A 21,953-nucleotide genomic window follows, 5' to 3' on the forward strand; every position below is an offset into this window, starting at 1 on the left:
GAAGCAATAGCTGCAATTTGAAATCAAGGAAGATGGGAGAGAGAATTAAAAGCTTTGTGAGGAAAGACTGAACTACAGAGGTTTCCAGGGCATTTTGAAAAATGCATGACCATGGGAGAGGCCGTCGTCTTTAAAACCAGGGGCATATGTTTACTATCTCAGAGACAAATATTTTTTTGGGACAGTCCCCCAGTGAACCATCTCCATAAAAATCCATGTCACCTGAACCTGCACGCCTCGCCATGCAAGGCTTTCCCAAGTGTTCACTAGTACTTGGGCAGCTATTTATAAAGATCCTGCATGATGGCAAGACACAAAACAAGAAGGAATTAAGCACTTAATTTCTGAAAAATATTCCTTTCAGACTATATCAATCTTTATGTATTAAGCTACTTTTTCTCCCTCTTTCTTGAAGGTCAAAGCTTGGGTTCTGAAGCTATCTGGTCATGGAGGTTATTGAAATAAGAGCCAAGGCAAACCTCCCAGGACTCCCTGGCTATTGGAAGCAGCCACAGCCAACTGCAAACTCCATTACCTTCTCTGTATGCGCAAGACCTCAAACATGCCTCACACATGATGAAACTCCCCGCTGCAAAGTCTCCTGGTGAGGCAAGCAGGGAGACACCCAGTAATTACACGCACCAAACAACACTGGCAATAAGCAACATCTAGATTTTTCTGCAGGTTTTATAGTAACACAAGAAAAGGGTGCACAAAGGTCCAGAAGTCAGAGCTGAGATAACTTTGCTCCTCCACAGCACATCATTTCAGGCACTTGTCCGGGTGAGACCCTGCCCACTGGAAAGTATTCACAGAGGCCTGATGGAGACTTTATCCCTAGGCTTTCTCCTTATGGTCCAGAGACTCCATCCTCCAAGAGGCAATCCAGAGCAGCTACATTAGGCTCCTGATGCAAAGAGTCCCCAAAAGGAGCCCTTTTTGCTACAGATGAGAAAAACCTGGGCAAGCTTGTCTTTTTAAGCTACATTACCCTTTATAAACATTTGTACTGACAGATGAGTTGCAAGAAGATTTTTAGAAGCATTTCTTGTTTGAGCAGCAGTGTTCTTTTTTTTAAGGGAGATGCTGTGCCATAACACACCCAGCCTTGAAAACAGATCTCAGGGCGTAACAAGGCTCAAACAGGTTTTCTAAAGAATTCGGTATCCTCAGAGATTTTTCCAACGTCACACCTTCAATTATTAATTCCTCTTTCCTTTCTCCCAAAGCAGAAATGCACGTTGCAGCCTGACCTTAAACATACAGCAGTAGTGGAACAAATCCCATGATCAAAGACCCCGGCTGAAGTTCTGTTAGTTACTGAGTTCATCCACAAAACTTTCAGTCAACGTCTCAGCTGATTAAATGCTGTAGTAGGAAAGGGACCTCAAAGCTAGGCCCGGCTGTTGAATTTACAAGTCTGAATACTCTCATAAAGTCGATGTCACCTTACATTATTTCAGTCTCCATTAAGGGCTATGACCTAAGCAATTCAACACAAACAACAGCAACGCATTTTACTTCCCACTCACCGCAAGCTTCGCTTAAAAACCTTGTGTCACAGAAGGCCTGCTATATACAAAAATATAGCAAAAATGAAATTTTGACAGCAAGTTGTGGCAGTAAGTGCTTTGCCATCAGTGTCAGTACGCACCAAAGTGAAAGCAGGTGGTGAACAATGACCCCGTTGCCAAATGTAAGACAGCAGAAATCTATTTTCTTCCACGACAGATAGAAGAGTCAAGCCACTGAACCACCTTTTTCGACTTCAAATATTGCTAACAAATTTTAAAACCAAATGTGGTATCTTCTGGGGTTTTTTTTGTTGTTGTTATAAAGGGAATTTAGAAAGGTTTATAAAACCTACACACATACAGCTTGCTGTAAATCACATCAGTGGTTTGAAGCAGCCATGAATTCGATGAGGTTTGCAGTAAGGTTCAGAGTGTCTTCCTCATGCAAATGTTACAGAAGATTCAAGACCACTTAACAAACAATAGAAGAGATAAACAAGCTGTTCCTGGGCTTATTTTTAAAATGACTGTATATTTGATTACAAGGTGACAAAATGAACCGTTTTTCCTTAATAAAGATGTCCCTAGTTAGAAGTATTTGCTGGGAAGAACATACTAAATATGCTGAAAAGGTAATGCTTAAAAGAAACACAAATGATTAGCAGAGCTTTAAAAATTCTTGGCAGATGGTTGAAGGAAAAAAAAAAAAAGGAAATCCATTTAAGGGACATCAATATTATGAATCAAGGCAGGTGACATTTAAAATCAATGAATAAAACATCACAAAAAACCTGCCTCTTTTTATAAATCATACTTCACAGTGGAAATTATGGCTAGGTACTACACTTTAAGATCTCCCTCAATTAGCAGGAGATACCATGGGGTTTGGAAATTAATAGTTGTCTGTTCTGGACTGTCTTCTGTTGTCAGAAAAATAGTCTTTTTATTTAGAGTCTGGCTTTTTTCCCAAAAACGTTATGGTCTTAATGCTCTCCCATTGAACAAAAGCTTGATCTTAGATTCAGCACAGCACAAACAAGTTTACTCGTTTCCCAACTAGGAAGCAGCCCTAGTTCCACAGGACCTAGACAGGGTTATCTATCAGTCACCCCGGATCTGGCTTTATCTCTCAAACTGATGAATGCCCTAGCAAGTAAGTTCACTTTACGATCAAAGTAAGACTATTGGAAGAAATCAGTGCCTGAGAAGTAATTTTTATTCCAGCCACCGCTGGGAAAAAGAGGAGTTCATGACAGATGGAGGGAAGAAACTTTTGGACAGAGAAATCCCTGAAGATTCACTCAAAGTGTTTGGTTTAGTCCTGGAAAATGTTATTGAAAAAAGCTCTACTTTAACCAAACATCTTTTTTTCTTCTACGCAAAACTATACATATTCAGATGAATTTTTGGAACAGTCAATCTTCATTCATCACACAAGGCTCAGAGTAACTTGCTCTCTTAGAAAAGAAAAAATGTATTGCAATAGAAATCTCAAGATTATTTGATTCTCGAATAATCCCATTTAAATGACCTGCAAATGTGCACAACTCTAATAAAGCTTTTTTTGCTCCTGTCCAAGTGGATAGACTTTCTGGAGTCTTAGTAACCAGCTCGGATTATTCACTTGAGTAATCTGGATGAGGGAAAGGAGGAACAGAAAGATTAGTGTAGAGGCCTGCATCTGACACCTTTACCAAGCTGCTTAAAAGACAGAAGTAAAAAGAAGATAAAGCTCAGAGGATCACAGTAGAGTCAGGAAACACTATAAAATGATAAACTACAAAAAGTCACACAACAGCAGCTTACCCATATAATACAAGTACTTTTCTTCTAGCATCTGCCTTATCCACGTATCCTCAGAATGCCTTCTTCCTACTGCTAGAAAAGACCCAACAACCAGTTCCAACAAAATGAGAGCCAATTATTTAGCCTGCCATCACTTTCAAAGCCGGCAACTGTACAGAAAATACTCTCAAGTTTTTAATCGATCAAACTTTTAGAAGGACAGACAAAAAGCAGTAAAGCTATAAAGCATCAATATTAGATTGCTAATAAACGCTATCCAAATGAACGTTCAAGAGAAACCAAAGACATTGAATGCTCCAGGTACTGGTAGACAACAAGATGTTCACAAGACAAATGACACCTTCACAGACAGAATACAATAAGTTAGAGACTCTGGTCATTGTAAAGCAGAACGTGTTTACTGTTATTGATAAACAATAAATCACCTGCCCTCTAACAGTTCCTCCCTATAAATCACTTCCAATGAAAGAAACAGATGGTTCCAGTATGCAGCCATTCTTCACCACAGTCCTGAGCTAGGAGAAGAAATACACTGTGCTGAGCAATCTCCATTTTTAACTGTAGTCATTCCATAGTGGCGTAGGGGAAGCAGCAGGGCGATGCAACAGACGGTAACACTGTGCACCGCGAGACACCAGCTGCAACTTTTGCAGATTCATGGCAGGGCTGAGCAGCATACAGAGCTGCAGTGTGCATCCGTCACTGCACTTCCCTGGGTCGGACTCCAGCCTGCAGTGATCCATCGTGGTTGGCATCCTCACCGTCTGGACCACACCTGATATGCATAAGTAGACTCTGATCTGCAGGCATTGTCAGGCTGGTGTCTACCACCAGACTCAAAAATACAACATGATCCTAATGCAATTTGACTTGCTTTGAAAGAATTAAGCTTTCTATAAACTTTTCAGTAAGAACTTCAATCTCTTGCTATCACACCAATACCTAATTTGTCTAACTAGAAGGAAGAAGATTCACATTCATGATTTCACTGCAACCCAACAGCCATTTGTCCAATTGAACAAGCTGAAGACACCATTAGACTAACACACTTTCCTTCTCTGCTGTTAAAGACACCAGAAGTGGTTTTCTCTATTTATTTATTTTAAAGTCTTTGTTTCCAATGTAATGTTTCAAACTACTAAGTAAAAGCATAGAAATGGGGATGTTACTAAAAAACAGTATATCCCAGATGAGAGCAGCATAATGAAATATTGTCTCAGTAAACAGAAAATTATATTTTTCTTTACTACTTCAAGAAAAAGAATTATACCTCCACTCGGGTAAGAGGAAGGCTTGCTTTCATTTACATTATACTTGTAAAAAAGAAAGATCTAAGCTGTTAAAAGCTCTGGCTAGAAGCTGCTTACAGACAGATACACACAAAAAATATCACGGTTTCCTATCAAGCAAGTATAAATGGACATACAGTTACTCAAAGTTATTTAAAGGAGGCTGCAGTTGCAATACCAATTCTTGCAGTGCAGATAATTCGAGAACTCCAAAAGATGTGAATATGCTTTTAGAAACTGGACTTCATTAAAACTGAAGTGTTGTCTTGACGTTTTGCTTCAACAGTTTGCCAGACTATTGCTTTGTCTCTTATCTGAACAAATTGCAATTGCAAGTGTGAAATATGTTTCTATTGCTCACTCCTTTGTCCCACTGCCTGGTGAACCATCCAACTCCTACAGCTTCCCGCTCCAAGGAGCCCCTGGCAGGGCTCAGTGTGAGGAGGAGGAACACTGTCTGGAGCAAGAGCTTCTAAACAAAACCAAAGACCACAGTAAGTGGTCTACAGACGCTTTTGGAACAACGATGCCTCATTTCAAAATCAGTGAATTTTAAGGAGCACAATCCACGGAGAAGTCAGGTATCGACAGCAAGCTGTGGCCCAAGCACTTTGGAAGCAACAGGCTAGACAACTGGTTACTGGAAAGAGATCTGTAGCTGTGGGATCAAACCCAGCCCTTCCTCCAACTCCTGTAACTCAAAGTCCCTTCTCTGCTCATCTCTGTCTAGCAGATGGTGAGGTAGAGACAAGAACTGCTGCTTGTACATGAGGGCTCTGACAAAAGTGGCAGCTGATCAGCACCTGCATTATTCCCCCCAATTAGAGGCAACTAACACCTCCTGCTCATCCTTCCTTCTTTTGCCCTGCAAAAATTTCAGAAGCAACAGTTCTACTGCTTGCAGGACAGTCTTCCCCAGCAGCAGAGAAACAGATGACACTGTGCACTGAAAAGTGATAAAGTCTGTTTTGGAACTGGGGGAAGTCACACAATCTTTCCTGTCCAAAGAAATTCCCATCAGCAGCCAATGAGACACTTCTCAAAAGGAGCTAAAAAGATGAGCTAGTGCAGAGAATAGCGCTCACAGCATGGAAACACAAGATCTGAAACATAGGTTTGCTCACGGCAGACTGAAGCGTGGTGAACCTGCGAACAAAGGCCATGATAACAGCCATCTTCGGCAGTCCTTCCACAGAAAGCTGAGAAATTTGCCATGTCTACTTCTGCAAACCTCGACACTCTCAAGGATAGACGTTAATTTTATTTTTGTAAGGAAAAAAGTTCTCCTGCAAAGTTTTTCTGCTTCAGTGAGAGAACCTGTGAAGGCAGACCCTCTTCATTAAGCCAAGGAGTGAGAAGGAAAGACCCAAACTGCTGGCTGTTGATAATTGCAGGAATAGGAAAGGTCCGATTCATCAAGACTTAGCAGATGCAAGCAAATCAAGGTCTTCCCAAAGGAAGCAGGATAATTCTTCGGAAAGAGAAATAAACCTTGTTTCTGAATGTCAGCTTCCTTCCCAGAGCTGCAGCAGCAGGATGGAGATTGCCAGTGCAGAAAATGACTGCTGATGGTTGCAGTTCTCCACTGAGGTCCTGCAGGTGAACGGCAATGCTTTCCTTCAAAAGCTCAGCTATCACCTGGTGTTCTTCCAGTGAAGCACAGATAGCAAGCGCAGCTAAAGACAACATAAAAGTGGCTGTACCAATTAAGCTCGACAGGCCTTACACAGGCCAGGAATGGTTGGCAGATACACAGGTGCTGGAATCAAAAAAGCCTTGGAGCAAACGGCTCCAACTCCTTGCGTAAAGCCTGTGGAAAGACTTGATGTCCTGCAGTACTCTTGCTCTAGTGTCTGTTAAAAGTTCAGGACCTATTTTACTCCACATCCAAAACAAGCCCCTAGGATACTTAATTAGCATAGATTCACTGGTATATGAAAAATTACGAATTAGAGTTACAGCAAAACCTAAGCTCAACACTACAGGTATTAAAAAAACAGCAGTTGCATCACGATGGCAAAATTCAAGACTGACAGGGGCTCTACTGCCACTCATTTTCACCAGTGAAACCACCCTCATGAAATAAAACTGAAAAGGTTTCAGTATTGTCATAGCTACCATAAGCCATGAATGGCTGGAACCTGCTAATTTGCTAGCAAAATAGGCTTTCAATAAAATGATTAGTGATATAATACACAACGTTCATGACTGGATGATCCACAAATATGTGCTACAATAGGTTTGGCAAGACTGAAGGCCTTTCAAGCAGGGCCAGAATAAAAAAAAAAGTGATCCCACTTTAGCCACAAGTGATATTAGAATACTGACCTGCTCAGAGCAACTAAAAGGCTTTTAAAATAGGAATAAGCAAAGGGTTTGTTGTGTCTAAAGGCAGGAAACACCGCACAATTAGTTTTGCTGTATGTTACAGTACTGAAAAATTAAAGTGAAAAAATGTATGACATGGTCTAAACAAATCTTCTAGCATTATTAATTTAAGCCTGTGCAACACTATGTGACTAATGTTCACTGGCAAAATTAAATTCAACTACAAAAATTTTGAGATCTGATTATGGCAATTAGGAATTCTACATACAGTGCAGCCTGCCCATTAACAGCCTACCCCTGCAGCATTTTCATATTAGGGTTTGTTATATTCTTCCTAAAAGCAAGAATTTTTGCCCATAATTAGTATTCCCCCCCCCACGTTAAATAAATCATACAGTTCTCGAAAACATTTTTCGTAACCAAGCAGGGCTTAAATCTTTAGAGATCCCTGTTCAAACATGAGCGGGGATAAACATTAACACCATCGGGCATTGACCAATCAGTTAGTAATAACTTCTACCTCAAAAATCCAAGGCTGGAAATACACTGCTGGAAATACACTGGGTTTATGCCATCTCCGACCACAACCAGGACACAGCCAGAGCATCACGTTTGGGAGGACTGGAGTTCATCACGTTTTAGAACGGGATCTCTGGGTTTTCAGCTCTGGAGTGGATGGGGCTGACTCGATCTAACCCTCATCTAACATGACATTGCCATTGTGATATAAATAGTGTCTTACTTGCCTGCTTCAGAGGAACAATGTTAGTCAAGAAAAGGTCAAATGGTTTTGCCACAGGGGAAGAGAGCAAAAATCTTTTTTAGTTTAATATTGCCCCTTTTTTTTTTTTTTTGGAAGACAGGAGACTCCAGGTGCTAGTCGCATAGGAGGGAGAGGAATACAGAATAGAAGACAAGGCATATTTATCTAGTCTGCAGTAGCACAAAGCAATAATATTTCAATCATTTCTTAAGGCCCAGGAGGAACTACTATTCACCCAGCATCTCACTGATCTCATCTTTACTTGGAATCCTGCAAACTCTGTAGACAAAGTCTGCTCAAACCTGCCGACTTTGACAACGCAGAAATAAGTTATAGCTGCAGGCAAGTCTAGGGCAGATGTACTTGATACACCTACTAGTGAATGTATATTTTCTTATTCCACAACGCTTACTGCATCGATGCTTTCAATTACTAAAGCATTAATAAATATGACTTTTGCCCACAGCTAGCCAAATCGATCTAGTTTTAGCCAAACAGGAAAAATACCCAGTTTTAAGTCTTTGAATACATTACACAAGGTTACTGCTACTAACCCTCAGATAAGCACTGTACAATTACCCACATGTATTTATTAAGGTTGCTTTCAAGCATTTTTCTTGTCCTACAGAAAAGAAAGTAGCTCTGTTACAAAATCTGCATGCGTGACAGGCTGGTATATTCATACACAGTTGAACTAGAGAAATACATACAGCTGGGAAGTGAAATTTTTACAAATTACTACATGAAGGTGACCCAAAGCCCAATTTATTGCTAGCTTTTATTGCTTGCTTTTATTGCTTCCAGCGCACTGGTAATCTATGCACATGGCAATACTTCAGTACTACTGGAAATCAGTAAACAAGGTCACATGCGTGTCAAACAGTTGCTTTGCACATTCTAAAAATACTTGTAGGTCCTGTTTGCTAGAATGGCACCGACCTTTCCTTGTGTCATCCGCGCTGCCTGTGCCGCTCACTGGGTGTAGCCTGCACCTACAGCTCACAGTGTGCAGGGTGGAATACATCCTACTCAGTGGAAATAAAGGTAATTGGCTAAACTTGTTATCAACCAAATTAGAAAGTAAAATAATTACAGCAAATTTCCCCTTGGGCCATCTTCTGCAGACCACAAAAGATCTCTAAGATACTCCAAACTAGCCCATCTTTCCTGGGAAATACCACACATTGAAAAATAATTGTTTATCATTAAATTAAGTTACAGCATGTAAGGTGAATGAGATAAACGGAGTATCTGACTTGACTGGAATCACGTGTTTGGCCCAAACCCTGTGATACACAGGCAGCTTGCAGGTTATTTTTGCAAAATATGCTTATGCGGTGACTTTAAGCCTTCAGGCTAAACATAACATAGTGCGAAGGGCTAACAAGAGAGACAGTGCAGCAGGTCCCCTCAGCTAACCATCCTTTTCAGTCTAAATAGGAAAATTTGAGATGCAGCAGCAAAGACAACAAAATATATGTTACAGCAGTAGTCTATACAATCTGTACAAAGAGAATGAAAGGCTCCAGCTATTATTCCAGCCTTAAAGTAAAGCATCTCCTCGAGTTGTGACTAGTAGAAGGACTTCGCTTTCCACACTGCTTTGTGAAGGTGGAGTGAATCTCACCAACTGCGGAATGCAGCGTGACAACCTGAACCACGGGCAACACGAACAGACATCATAAGGGTGCACGATGCACTTAAAGTGAAAAGTGCTTGCAGTGAAGTATCATTGAAAGAAAAGGCAGCAGAGGGAACAGTGTTCAGCAGAGCATGCATCTTCTGGCATTTTGAACTCAAACCAGAAATTTTCCATCCTCACAAAAAGAATTAGATCATAAAATTTATGCGTAATAGATCTTTCTTTGGACTTCTGAAAAGTTCCTGAAAATTCTGAGCACGTGAACCTTAGTTAGTAAGACTGAAATTGAGGATTTGAAAGAGAAATGAAGACAAGCTCGATGTTTATATAACAAAACAAAACCCAGTGCAAAGCTTGAGAAAACCAAGGAAATTCAACGGTTCTAACACTATACCTTCAGGATTTGCATTTTCCAACTGCCATCTGGAATTCTGTTTTTTTATTTTAAATGCATAATGGGGAAGTAAAGCAAGATAGCTCGTACCTTCATGTCCTCAGGCTTTTTTGTGCATTTGTTTGTTTTTAAACAAGGAAAGTATACAGATAATGACTGGTTATGATTACCGAGAAATACCTAAAGAAAATGAGTTTTGCAAAATGTCCCATCCAAATGCATTAGCAATTAGAATCTCCTCAAGTTTCCATTAGTCTGCCAAAACAAGAAATAATCTTATAGCAGCTCTGACTAAAACTCTTAAAGATTGTCACGTTGATTGAATTTCAAAGTATAGACTTACAAATTCATAGTCTCCATCCTGTGGTACTTTCCAATCAGATGAATTTTTTGTCTGGCCAGACACATTCTTCCCAAAGCTATTGATTTGATTCTCCTTCTCCTTCTGTTCAAAATATTCAAGGAATGATGGTTTGGCTGGCTGCATCGTTTCATCCCTCCCTGGAAATATTAAAAATAGAAAAAATAGTTGTTTTGAAAAAGATGTTTTCGGTTATACTGCCTTACATCATGTCCAAAAGTGATTTTATTTTTTTAGCACGCACTAAATCACGTAGTACTGCTAAAGTACTATTTTTTCAGCAGCTTTTCAAATATAAAACTGACTGTACAGTGAGAAAACTGGAGAAGGGAAGCTTAAAGCCCACCACACAAGTGATTACAACGCTAGAGGCCTTGGCCTCTAGACCTGCAATCCATCCATCAAAGCACACTACCAGGTAACCGAGCTTCATGCACTGAATGCCAGAACTAAAATGCTACCAACTAGAGGGGTCGGGTTTTTTTCATCCCAGCCAGGTTGCATACACTGCAAAACACACCAAGTTCCAAAACTAAACAGCGTTGTTTTACAAGCAGAAACTCATTGTTATATTTATAAATGGAATAGTACAAAAGCGAGGCTTTCAAAGACCACGTCTACCATACAAATATCACATAACTTGCCTTGGGTAGAAGTAGTCAAGTTCTACATTTCTTGGGTAGAAAGGATTAATTAGTTTGCAAAGCTTCTTTTTTTCTTTTTATAAGCAGTCAGTTAGTAAGTTTTCAAATTTACTGCCCTAGTTTTCTCTTTGTATGTTAATTCCTCTGAACACACTTTCTTAGTGGATTACTCGAATAAGCCAGCTATATAGATTAACCATTCAGTTCTAGCCTGCATTTAAGAAACTTGGGGTAATAAGAAATGGGCAAGGGTACAAAGAGAGACAGAGGAGTCAAAATAACCACCTAAATATGAATACTTTGATTTTTAAGAGCAGGTCTCATAAGCCTCCCAAGCACCATTCTCAATAACAAAGAGTTCACCCATACTGATGGAAGAAGAAAGGATATAGCCAAGAGCACAAAGCTTTAGCACAACCAGATTTATATTATTCTTACTTGTCTAAATTATTCTTTAGAACAAGCAGAAGTTAAAAGAAAAGGAAGAACGCTGCTGATCCATTAAGAGCGACGAGCTAGTAAAACTACATTCTCATAGGGCGCCTAGGTGCGTTGGGTAGTTGGTGGGATTAGGGATATGAGCACTAATGTATCTCTTCTTCCTTCAGCCATCAACACCATCCAAATCCCTGCTCGTGTGATTTAAGTACCGTTACATACAAATAAATCTAGCAACCCATTCAGCAAACAGGCTTCCATCACTGAAGGAAGAAACGCGAGGGCACAAGTTCCCAGATCAAAGCAGATCCCCAGTGCTGTTTGGAGAGAGGGGAGGTGGGCTCCACGAATGGAGGCAGCTTCAGCTGTAGGGTGACGACAGCGCAATTGAGAAGGAAGTGATGAAGAGTGAGAGGATGAAAATACTGATTCCTAGCAGAGACCACATAAAAGCCAATACAGGAAGAAAACACAAAATTTAACTCCACGGCAAGTCAAGACCGAAAGACCTTCGCTATCTCCAAAGGAAGATTTCTTTACTAGTGCAACCGGTACAGCATCAGACGCTGCCCAGACTACTCACACTTAAAACTGACCTGTCCTGTGAGTTACAGTGCAGCTAATATCTTGTAAAGAGTCTCAGTCTAAATGAAGAGGCAGGCTTGCACAGAAAACATGCTTTAACAGGGCTGCACCACAAGACCAGGACAGCTGCAAATGCAGCCAAAGGCTACTCGCAGCTTTGCCACTGTGCTGCTCTTTATGATAAAATGCTTCACAAAAACCTGTGAGCATAATGGAAGTAAGCACTGTAACAATACCTAGTAAAATGTTTTTGTTCTGATAAAATATGGTTCTCTAGACACTGGAGTAGGTTAATCATACTTGAAACGTATGTTTTAGGCAATGCAGAAACCATCTTTTTCAGAAAGCAGGATTAGGACTAGAGTTAACAGAAAATGGCATCAGAATAGCCAGTTCTGGACTGTGGAAAGAAGTCCATTGTCGAATGCCATACATTTGAAATGAATATAAACTGTCAGGCAGGCAGTCAACCAAAAGTTTAGAGCTTCAGACAAGCACACAGGGGATGGAGGGTTTTGTGGGGTCTGCGTAACGCAGAGGCTCTCCTACAAGAGTGTGTACAGAAGGCAGGCTATCACAAGACAGTGCTCGCTAAGGACATGCAGCAGTGCTTTCCTCTTGAAAAAATACTAGCTACTCTGGAAACCCATTAAGATTTAATCACCGAATATTATTCTTGCACATAAAATTGCCATCCAGTGATCCAGAACTTCCCTGGCAGACTCTGATCCTCAGACAAGTGTATGAATACCTTGGTCAGCTATGAGATACTTTAAGAAGTTATTTCTCTATAGACATGTTAAATACAGAACGAATTGCCACAAAGTATGAGAAATCTTGGCAGGATATTTGGGTTGTGATACTGAGAGAAGTGTGGTTCTACACAGTCTGAAATGTCACGATGCATTTTGAAAAAGCACGGCATCATACTGCCTCTCCAGGATCAGCTAAAAGCTCAAGCATGAACTGAAGTGCTTATACTTTTGCACTATGACAACTGGAGCAAAGACAAATTATTCTACCCCTGGCAGTAGTTCCCCTTTTTTTAAAAAAACAAAACCAAGAACCTCATCGTACAGAATTAGATCAGGACAGACACCTTCAGACAGGCTGCGTGAAGGTCAGTCAGGAAACACGTCTGCGAAGTGGAGAACAGATTTGCTGTTGGGAATAATTACTGAAATACAATAGCAATCCAATTACTGCTAAGTGATAAAACATTTATTTAGAATGAAGTAAATACACCCCCTCGTATTCTGCTGCAGTCCAGCCTGTTTGAAGCAGGAGGTAAGTTGTTATGGCCAATCGTGGCAATGCTGAACACCAACAAATTTTGTAGAAATGGAGGAATTCATAACTACCTAGGCTAATCTATACACAGATTACTGACAGCCACCCTAGGTCTCAGTAGTTCAGGCTTCCTAGGAAAAAAAAAGAAAATCTAAATCAAGCTTCTACTGTATGTTTTGAAAACAATTGTTTGCAGCACAGGAGACTTTGAAAGCAAGTGTTCCACTCCAGTGACATTGGCTTATTCAGTTCTTTTCTATTTATTTTTTTAAGACTGAATTAAGCTCTGGTAAGAGCGAATAGAGTGTCACTTAAAGTAATCATGCTCATTTCCCCACATCTTGTATTTTACCAGGAACTGCAATATTTGTAAACAACTAGTTACATCTACTGAACAACAGCCTATTGTAGCATCACTGAATTATCAAAAGGCATATCCAAACCCAAGCTTTATTTAATAAAACTTCTGTTTTCACGCAGAAGTGAAACAGACAAAGGAGGAAGCACATGAAGTGGTGGTGGTAGTTTATAATCCTGAAGAGCACAACTGGATTTTCAGCCCCACCAGTACAAGTGACCAAAAAGCTGGGGGGCTGCAGCAGAAGGCTGCCGGGACACGGAAAGGGTCTCTGCCATGCTGAGAGGGTGGGAGGAAAGGGGGTTTTGTTCAGCCTGGGGAGGGCAGGAGGGGCTCTAGCTGCTGTCTCCCACCCCAGCAGGCCATCAGAGCCCCACTCTCCCCAGCAAAAGGATGAGAGGAACAGTCTGAACCGCAGCAAGGGCAGCTTGGCTGAACATAAGGAAGAAAGTTTTCACAACAGGGATGGTTGTGCAACGGAGCAGGGCTGGAGTGACTGTGCAAGGCCCTGAGCAACCGGATCTGACATTGCACTTGGTCGCAGCCACCACACAGGCAGCCGGACCGATGACCTCCAGAGGTCCCTGCCAAAGCCAAGCTCTTCTGCGACTCACACTCTTCACACCCGCTGTCAGACACCTCTAACCTTGCAGTCACCTTAGGCTTTCAACTGCATGCAACATTTAGTCACCAATTTTAGTACATTTCTACACATCAACATGTAACACTCATCTTTATTTAGTGTTTGTTTGGTTTTTGTTTGATTAAAAGAGATTGCTAACTGACAAACAAAAATGGAAAAAAGGTAATATAAAATGAAAAATATCTGGAATACAGATCTAAGATGTCTGAAATTTTAGTTGCTGCTATGATCTCAGTAGGGTGTGTATGCAGCAAGACCGACAGAAACACTCCTGGAGACAGAAAGACATTACACCAAATCAATTATCATCCTGGCACGACTGGATTTCTTTTCGTCAATCTTGGCACCTAACAGCAGTGTCATCTTTCCAAAGATGATCTGCTATTAATTCGACACAAGAATCACACCGCTATATCTTTAAGATTTTGGTAACAGGCAGCTGAAGACAAAAATCGATCACTGCTATTTGCAGAAGCAGATGCTGCTGAAGGATGACACCGCACTAAACGTGTCTGTGCCAAAAAGCATTTAACTTCCTAGTGTTATAGGGTTAGACTAAAATACGAACATTTGACAGAATGTCAAATGCCACAAGTGTGGCAGAGAAGAGCCAGAGAAAAGAAGGTCACCCTGTGGTGACAAGAAAGGCTTCACCATCCATTTATTTTGGAACCTAAAGAGTTGCTTATAAGGATGAGCCACGAAAGCTCCCTGGAGCCATTAATGGTCTACCATTTAGATATGCAGTCATCTTTTTAGGAGCTGTATTAATTACACAAATGGACCGCCACAGCTCTGCTGGAGCCGGTCCAGCTGACTGCAGAATTGCAGGTTTGGGCTAGCTGTACAGAGCCACAGGCGCTGGGAGGACCGCTCGTCGTTCAGCCTGCCGCGTGGTGAAGAGCAGAAGCCCTCTGCAGAAACCTCACAAGTGCTGTCTGGTATAAAGTCATGTTTAGAAAAGTATAAGAACGTCAGTATTGTTGTGTGTGAGAACAGAAAAAGATGTGAAATTGGTGGGTCCAAAGATAGAGAATGTCCTAAGTTGTGAACAACAAATATCCCCTTATATTTTGATTTTGAAAGGAGTTTACTACTGATTTCAGTAATAGTGTTACTCTTTCAGCACTGGGAAGCAAAGTCCAACTGCATGTGGTACCACACAAGCTGGGACAGTCCTTACCCAAAGCACAAACAGCCCAGACAAGCCAAAAGACGACTGACAGATACAGGCAGGGCACTGCAAGAAGCCAGCGAGGCAACATCAGCAACAGCCGGCGGCCTCAGCATACTGGATCCTCTCCTCTGCCAGGCTACAGCAAGGGCAAGTTTTAAGGAAAAACTAAAACAATGTGCTCCCTCCCAAAAAATGTCACCCGTCTGAATACTTAAGGGAATGGAAGAGGTCAGTCTTAGTGGCTGACTGCAGCATACAAACCTCCTTACATCGAGCAAAAGATGACAAAGAAGGCCTGGAGAGCCTTCGAGACATTTGTATTTCCATCTGATGCTGCAGAGAAAGTAGAATGATAAGGAAGAAACAGCACAGTCAATTAAACCAGCAAGAGATTTGCCTTTTTTTCCAACAGTAAAGAATATCTGGGAAACCAGATCATTTAGTATCATCTAGTCCCAGAAATCAAAGCACTCATTTTGTTGATTTTGTCAAATTAGCTCTCACAATTGAAAATTTTCAGAAGCTCATGAGCTTCAAAAGGATGCCTTCAAAAGGAAAGTGGTATTTACAAAGTCCTATCTATCTGAACAAGCTTGCTGAGTAATGAAACTAGAATTTCTGCTTTTCTCTAAAATTATTCTTCTCTACTCAAACTTGACAGCAGAAGAATTCTCGTTTTGCTATTCTTTCCTCTTGAAAGACATTGCTACTGTCTAGCTGGGGTGAATTCTGGAGTCACAAAGCTTGTCATGAGAGAAAAAGATAACCTCAGGAATGCATTTTGTGTGCTCTTTACTCAAGTCAGTTAAGTTAATACAGTTGATATTGTATTGTATTAAAATACCTATTCTTGAAGCCACAGTGAGAGATTTCCTCCCTTATGAAAAATTGGAGCTAGAGTTGTGGCTGGGAATAGTCAGGAGATCACACTACAAATTCATCTATGAAAAAGGTAATGTAAATCAACAACAACAAAGTGTTCAATTACTACATTAGCAATATCAAACTAAAACATGATACTTGGTACACGTATACTTATTTGTCAAGATTTCAGGAGGCTGCAATCTTTAGAAAGACAATTGGCCTCAGCTCTGGAGAATACTTGTGTTTATGAGAACGGGGTGTCAGAAGCAGCAAGACTAAACATTTTTAAGTTGACTTGTGCTAGGAAGGTATCACGAATGCCTTGCACAAAGCTCAGGAAGATGCACCCCTGTGAGCAGGAGCTCAGAACAGCTCTGCAGAGATGCAGTGAAGAGCACTCATGTTAACTTTAAAGAAAGCAGAGCTATCGCTGCCTTTAGTCAGCCCTAATGCCAGAAAGGATCCCCTGGGACAAGCAGCACAAGATTATGTAGTCCCTTTCACAGAGGGATCAAGATCTATTGTAAAGCAATTGGTTTGCTTTGTCCCTGCTGTTGACAGGCTCGTTGTTCTCCTGGAGTTATAAACCCTCTCATCTCCAGTCTGAAGTTTATAGGTAGCCAGTGTATATGTGCTCATTCTTGAGCAAGCTTCAGCTCCTCGGCATTCAAACCACCATCCTCTAGAGTGTTCACCTTCCCTCCTTGCCCTTTTTTAAGAGTTCTCATATCCGATGTCATCTTTCATTTTAGTGGTCTAAATAGGCATAGATCTTTCACTGACTCATCACGTAACGGGCTCAGACCCTAGTAGTCTCAGTAAGCTTCCATCTGCTTTAGACTGAATTATGTAACTTTAAGGCTTAAAATGCACACGTATTTAGGATGCACAAAACAGCGCCTGACGATTAAGTGCAAGCAACACTTCATTAATATTAAATTTCAAATGGAATTGCAGTTTTATTTGCTTCAGGCTATTTCTTAGAGATCACAGATGAACTTTAGCAGCTGGACAGCATAATTTGTACAGTATGAACAGGACTGAGTCATTTTATGCAGCAGAGCAGAGAGATGCCAATTTACTCAACCAGAGCAAAAAGCGCTCCGCCATTAATGAATTCACCCCATGGCAACACAAGCTGAGATTTCCTCACATTAAAAGCAGACCACATAACACTTCATATCTATTGAAGCTTATGAGGACAAGCCTTTCCATAATTATGGCCTATCTCAAACTAAATCAAAGTGGAACATACCTGACAGGTCCTGCTATTAGGAAGGAGCTCCTAAATGACCATAAAAATCAACACTGGGTATCCTAACTAATCTCTTCTAATGAGTGTAAGATATCCAAGTCATCTAAGGAAAAGAGTACCAACACTTATCCAAAGCTGTGGTGTATATAATTGAGGACTCTCTCAGAAAAAGAGGAGGAAATCCTCACAGTAATGAAAGCTGTTTAAGACTGGGTTAACTCCTTTTGGATCTCTTTTACATAAAAACTCACAAAAGATTATAAATACATAGCAGCTTTCTTCCTCCGCCACAAATTTTCAGTGGACACCTCCATCTTTCACCTCATTAGCTTGAATTGCTAATTTAGTCCAGCGACTACAGTATGTGACACAGGCAGCGAGACGTGAAGGTGCACCAGGAGAAAAGTGAACGTTTCATATCTGGCATCATCTGGCTCAGGTTCTGATGAATCTTAATGAGAAGCAACCGCATCGACAGGGCTGCAATCTTCAGGTCAAGCACGCTGTGGGCAACAGCTCAGGCTCCCCGAATGGCATGCAACCAAGTTAGCATTTGCTAACACCCTTTCTATTCATAACCCGGAAACTCATTTGCTTATCTAGAAAGAACAGAAAACAACACGGCAATGAACATTTTTTTGCTGAAGCTTGAAAATCTGCTGGTAAAAATGAATTTGATTTTAAACTTCTGCAATTAAGAGATTTAAGAGTTTATAGAGTTTTCTTCATTCCTGCTCAGGAGGAAAGCTTTCTCCAGGGTTTATTTTGATCCAGCAGGAAGTGAGTTTATTCTTAGAAGAGACAGGTGGGTTACAGTTTGGCTGTACGTGCAAATATATGCATGCGTATGGGAGAGAGAGATACTTACTAAGTGATTTACTACTACTCTGTCTCTTGGTTGAGTCTCCTGAAACATATTGCCTCCCGTATGCTACTCAGGACTCTGTTAGTCATAGTTCCCCTCTTCCTCAAGACAATGCTTCTGTCCAGAAAAAAAAAATCCCCCTACTTTGTAGCCCCGACCATCACAAACGCAGGGGTGCTTAATAATCAAGTGCTAGGAACAGCAAAAATAGCTGTGTTAAACACAAACATCTCTCTCTCCAATTTCAGTGTCTCCGAAAATATAAATATTAACAGATGATTAACTTTGTCTTAGCATTAAAGCTTTCTCAAATATTCAGGACAACCAAAGGTGGACAAACAGCCAACTTAGATCCCGGACTTAACTTTTCTTCATGCTTCAGCCTGCACAGAACCACTATTTCAATTGCTAACACGCTGCACAGAACTCCAGTAGCCTACCACTCTTCAAACAGAAAAACCAAAACCCACAGCAAAAACCCAACGACAAAATGACAGCACACACAACTCCTCCCATCGCTCAGAAATACTGTCCGCATGTCCGCACAACTTGATATCCTGAAACAAAATGTGCTGGCCGCTGTTTATGTCAAGTTTGCCAGCGAGGCTGCTACTAAGATAAAAGTAAAAAAAGTAACACAGCTAGAAGACTTATCTGTGAAGATTTGTACTCTCTACACCTCAAGAGTGGCAGTACAATGCTTCTTACAGTTCGAGAAGAATTTAATCAGTGTAGGTGTTTCTATAAAAGGTATGTTATTTAAATGCATAACGCTAAGAGTGTTTTATGGTCCAATTATGCCTAAATGGACCAATTTATTTTAAACACAGAAATGTACCACTGGACATTAATAACACTAAGTGGTGGGAAGCTGCCACGAAGAGCTACTGTCTACAGAGAAACACAGAGGCAAAACACAGCCAATATCTTTGACATACACATAATGTAAATACTGACAAAACGCGGAGCTATTCTCTACCTGCATTAGCTATTTGGATAACATGCATCTACACATTTTTGGACAACTACTGATATTACACCACCTATAGCTACCTCAGCTACGTACCAGTAACACTTTATTCAATTATAATATTAACGCAATCATATAAACCTTCTGCCATCCATATTCATTCTGCTGTTCACATTACAGCTTTTACAGTGATTGCTTTACATGAAAAATTACAGGTTAATTAGTGGAGACAAAAAGTTCCCTGAGTCTTGGCAGTAACACTTCTCTGGTTTAGGTTTAAGTGTCACCCACTGGATGTCTCACAAAGCCACCCAGACTAACAAACTTAGTCTGAATCATTTTTCTAATAGAAAGTTGCCAAGTTTGCATCTTAGCTCATTTCATTTGCTAATGAAACCCAATCTCCCCTCAAAAGGGTAAGTATCTTTTTAAAAGGAACACAACCATGCTCAGCAGCAGGCGCATGACAAAAGCGTAACAAAACCCAAACCACCCCTAACTTTATTATAAGAATTAAGCCTAGAAATTTTTATTTTAAACATTCACAAACTATCAAGAATTTTTACCTGCACGTTGCATTATCAAGGTAAAGGGAACAGCGTTATCAGAGCTTCTGGTCTATCTCTGCACCAGATGCTCTACTGAATGCGTGCCACATTAACAAAAACCCCACACCCACAATTCTTTCACCCTTCTCCAGATCCCTCATTCACCTCGACCCAAAAACCAGACAGCCCAACTCACACCACTGTTGGCAGTTCTACATTCTCCAGTGTCGTTTTATTTGGTGCTTAAACAAGCAAGAGGCGCTTTAACATAGAAAATAGGACAGATTATAGTACTAGACAAACTAGATCCTATTTCGCTTGGACCTGATCATATTGCAGAGTCCAAGGAAGGAAATATGTTTATCTGCTTTATTATAAAATTACGTTCCACTCTTTAAATCGAAGAGACAAACTCATGCCAAGTTTCCACTATTTAAAGACCTACAGCAAATACAGCAGAAAAAGCAAAAAAAGAGTAAAAAATGCTGCACTTTTTACTAGCACTATATATTCTCTCATAGAAAAATTAAAAAAAGATTACTTCAGACATATTAACAGTTCAAAAGTTATTCCAGCTCTCGAGCACAATGGAAATGTCTGTTATTACAAATGATTGTTCATCTATAGTTCTTCAGCTACTTCCAAAGTTTTGCTGGAATAGTTTAACTGCAATCCTTAAGTAATCTGTTAGCAATCAATTTATAAGTAAAATGTGTCGCAGTGCAATTTAGTATCTGCGGTTTCAGGCAATCACTTGAGTGCTTTTAAAATGCGTAACAGAGTGTCATAGTGACATTTTTAATGCTGCCTATTTATATCGAGCGCCCAGAAAAAAGCCAAGCAAATGAAAGAATTTAAGCAAACAGAATTACAGCTCAATTGACTACAGAACAAAACTTCCCCTACAATGTAAAATACTGGAATTTAAGAATGCTCTTCCTCTGAGCCTGACAAGTCATGAGTTGATTTATGCAAGAATCACTTTCAAGGCTATTGGAAATTGTTTGCTAGAGATTTCTAAGACACTCCTATCTAAAGCATTGTATTTCAATGTCCTATAAACACTTTTTACATTAAAAAGAAATAAAACCAAACCAAAACCTGGTGAAGACACAGATTTTTTTTTTTTTTTTTTAATATTAGGAGGAAGGGCTAGAACACAAGCTCAGAAGCCTACAGTTAAAAAGCCCAAGACACCTAGGGAAGCTAAATTCTCCTACTAATGCCATGCAAGAAAAATCAATGTCCTATATTTTTACATTAAAAAGAAATAAAACCAAACCAAAACCTGGTGAAGACACAGATTTTTTTTTTTTTTTTAATATTAGGAGGAAGGGCTAGAACACAAGCTCAGAAGCCTACAGTTAAAAAGCCCAAGACACCTAGGGAAGCTAAATTCTCCTACTAATGCCATGCAAGAAAAATCAGAACTTCTTTATTGACTTAAAACAGGTTTTATTGTGAGTCATGACACAAGCTGCCAAATGAAATATAGACATCTTTAAAAAATATGAATCAATGAAGCTTCTTCAAACTCAGTGGTTTCCAAACAGGAAGCCTACAGTTAAAAAGCCCAAGACACCTAGGGAAGCTAAATTCTCCTACTAATGCCATGCAAGAAAAATCAGAACTTCTTTATTGACTTAAAACAGGTTTTATTGTGAGTCATGACACAAGCTGCCAAATGAAATATAGACATCTTTAAAAAATATGAATCAATGAAGCTTCTTCAAACTCAGTGGTTTCCAAACAGCATTATTACATTTATATTTAAGATTACAAAAAGAACTTGCTCCAGAGAGTTCTGCAGCAGGCTGATGAGCTTTACAGTTAAATCAATTTAACTGAATGTTATGAGAACATGAATATGGAAATGGCGAGCTGCAAAGTGGAGCTATAGGCAATTCAATGAAGGGCAAGGTGCTCAAAGACACTGCCTTGCAGCGCGTCCAAGAAAAACACAGAACTGCTCAGTGCAGCAGCCAGAATTTCAGAATTATGCTACTGGGGAAGGAGGAGAATAAGGCGTTAAGGAAGAGTTAAGTTTTAGTCTGGTACAATCATTCTCATTAACATCAGATTTCTTGGAATCAAGGTACAAGTTATTAAAATGCAGCACAACCTGCAGCAGAGAGCACGCTGAGTGCAGCTGGGTTTCACTAGATACTACTGTGTGAAACCCATCGACACGAAAGCGGCACCAGTGTCAGCCATCATTT

General features: G+C 40.3%; 1 protein-coding gene across 1 annotated transcript in view; it reads right to left on the reverse strand.

The window, feature by feature from the left end:
- The window catches only part of STK4 (serine/threonine kinase 4), a 45,756-nt gene that overhangs the window by 13,415 nt on the left and 10,388 nt on the right, over nt 1-21,953 (reverse strand). Inside the window, exon 10 of the mRNA XM_019472834.1 lies at nt 10,080-10,237. Coding sequence (XP_019328379.1) covers nt 10,080-10,237 — 158 coding nt within the window. The remainder of the gene's footprint in view (nt 1-10,079; nt 10,238-21,953) is intronic.

Source organism: Aptenodytes forsteri, unplaced genomic scaffold, assembly GCF_000699145.1.
Source record: "Aptenodytes forsteri isolate BGI_AS27 unplaced genomic scaffold, ASM69914v1 Scaffold149, whole genome shotgun sequence".
NCBI lineage: Eukaryota > Metazoa > Chordata > Aves > Sphenisciformes > Spheniscidae > Aptenodytes > Aptenodytes forsteri.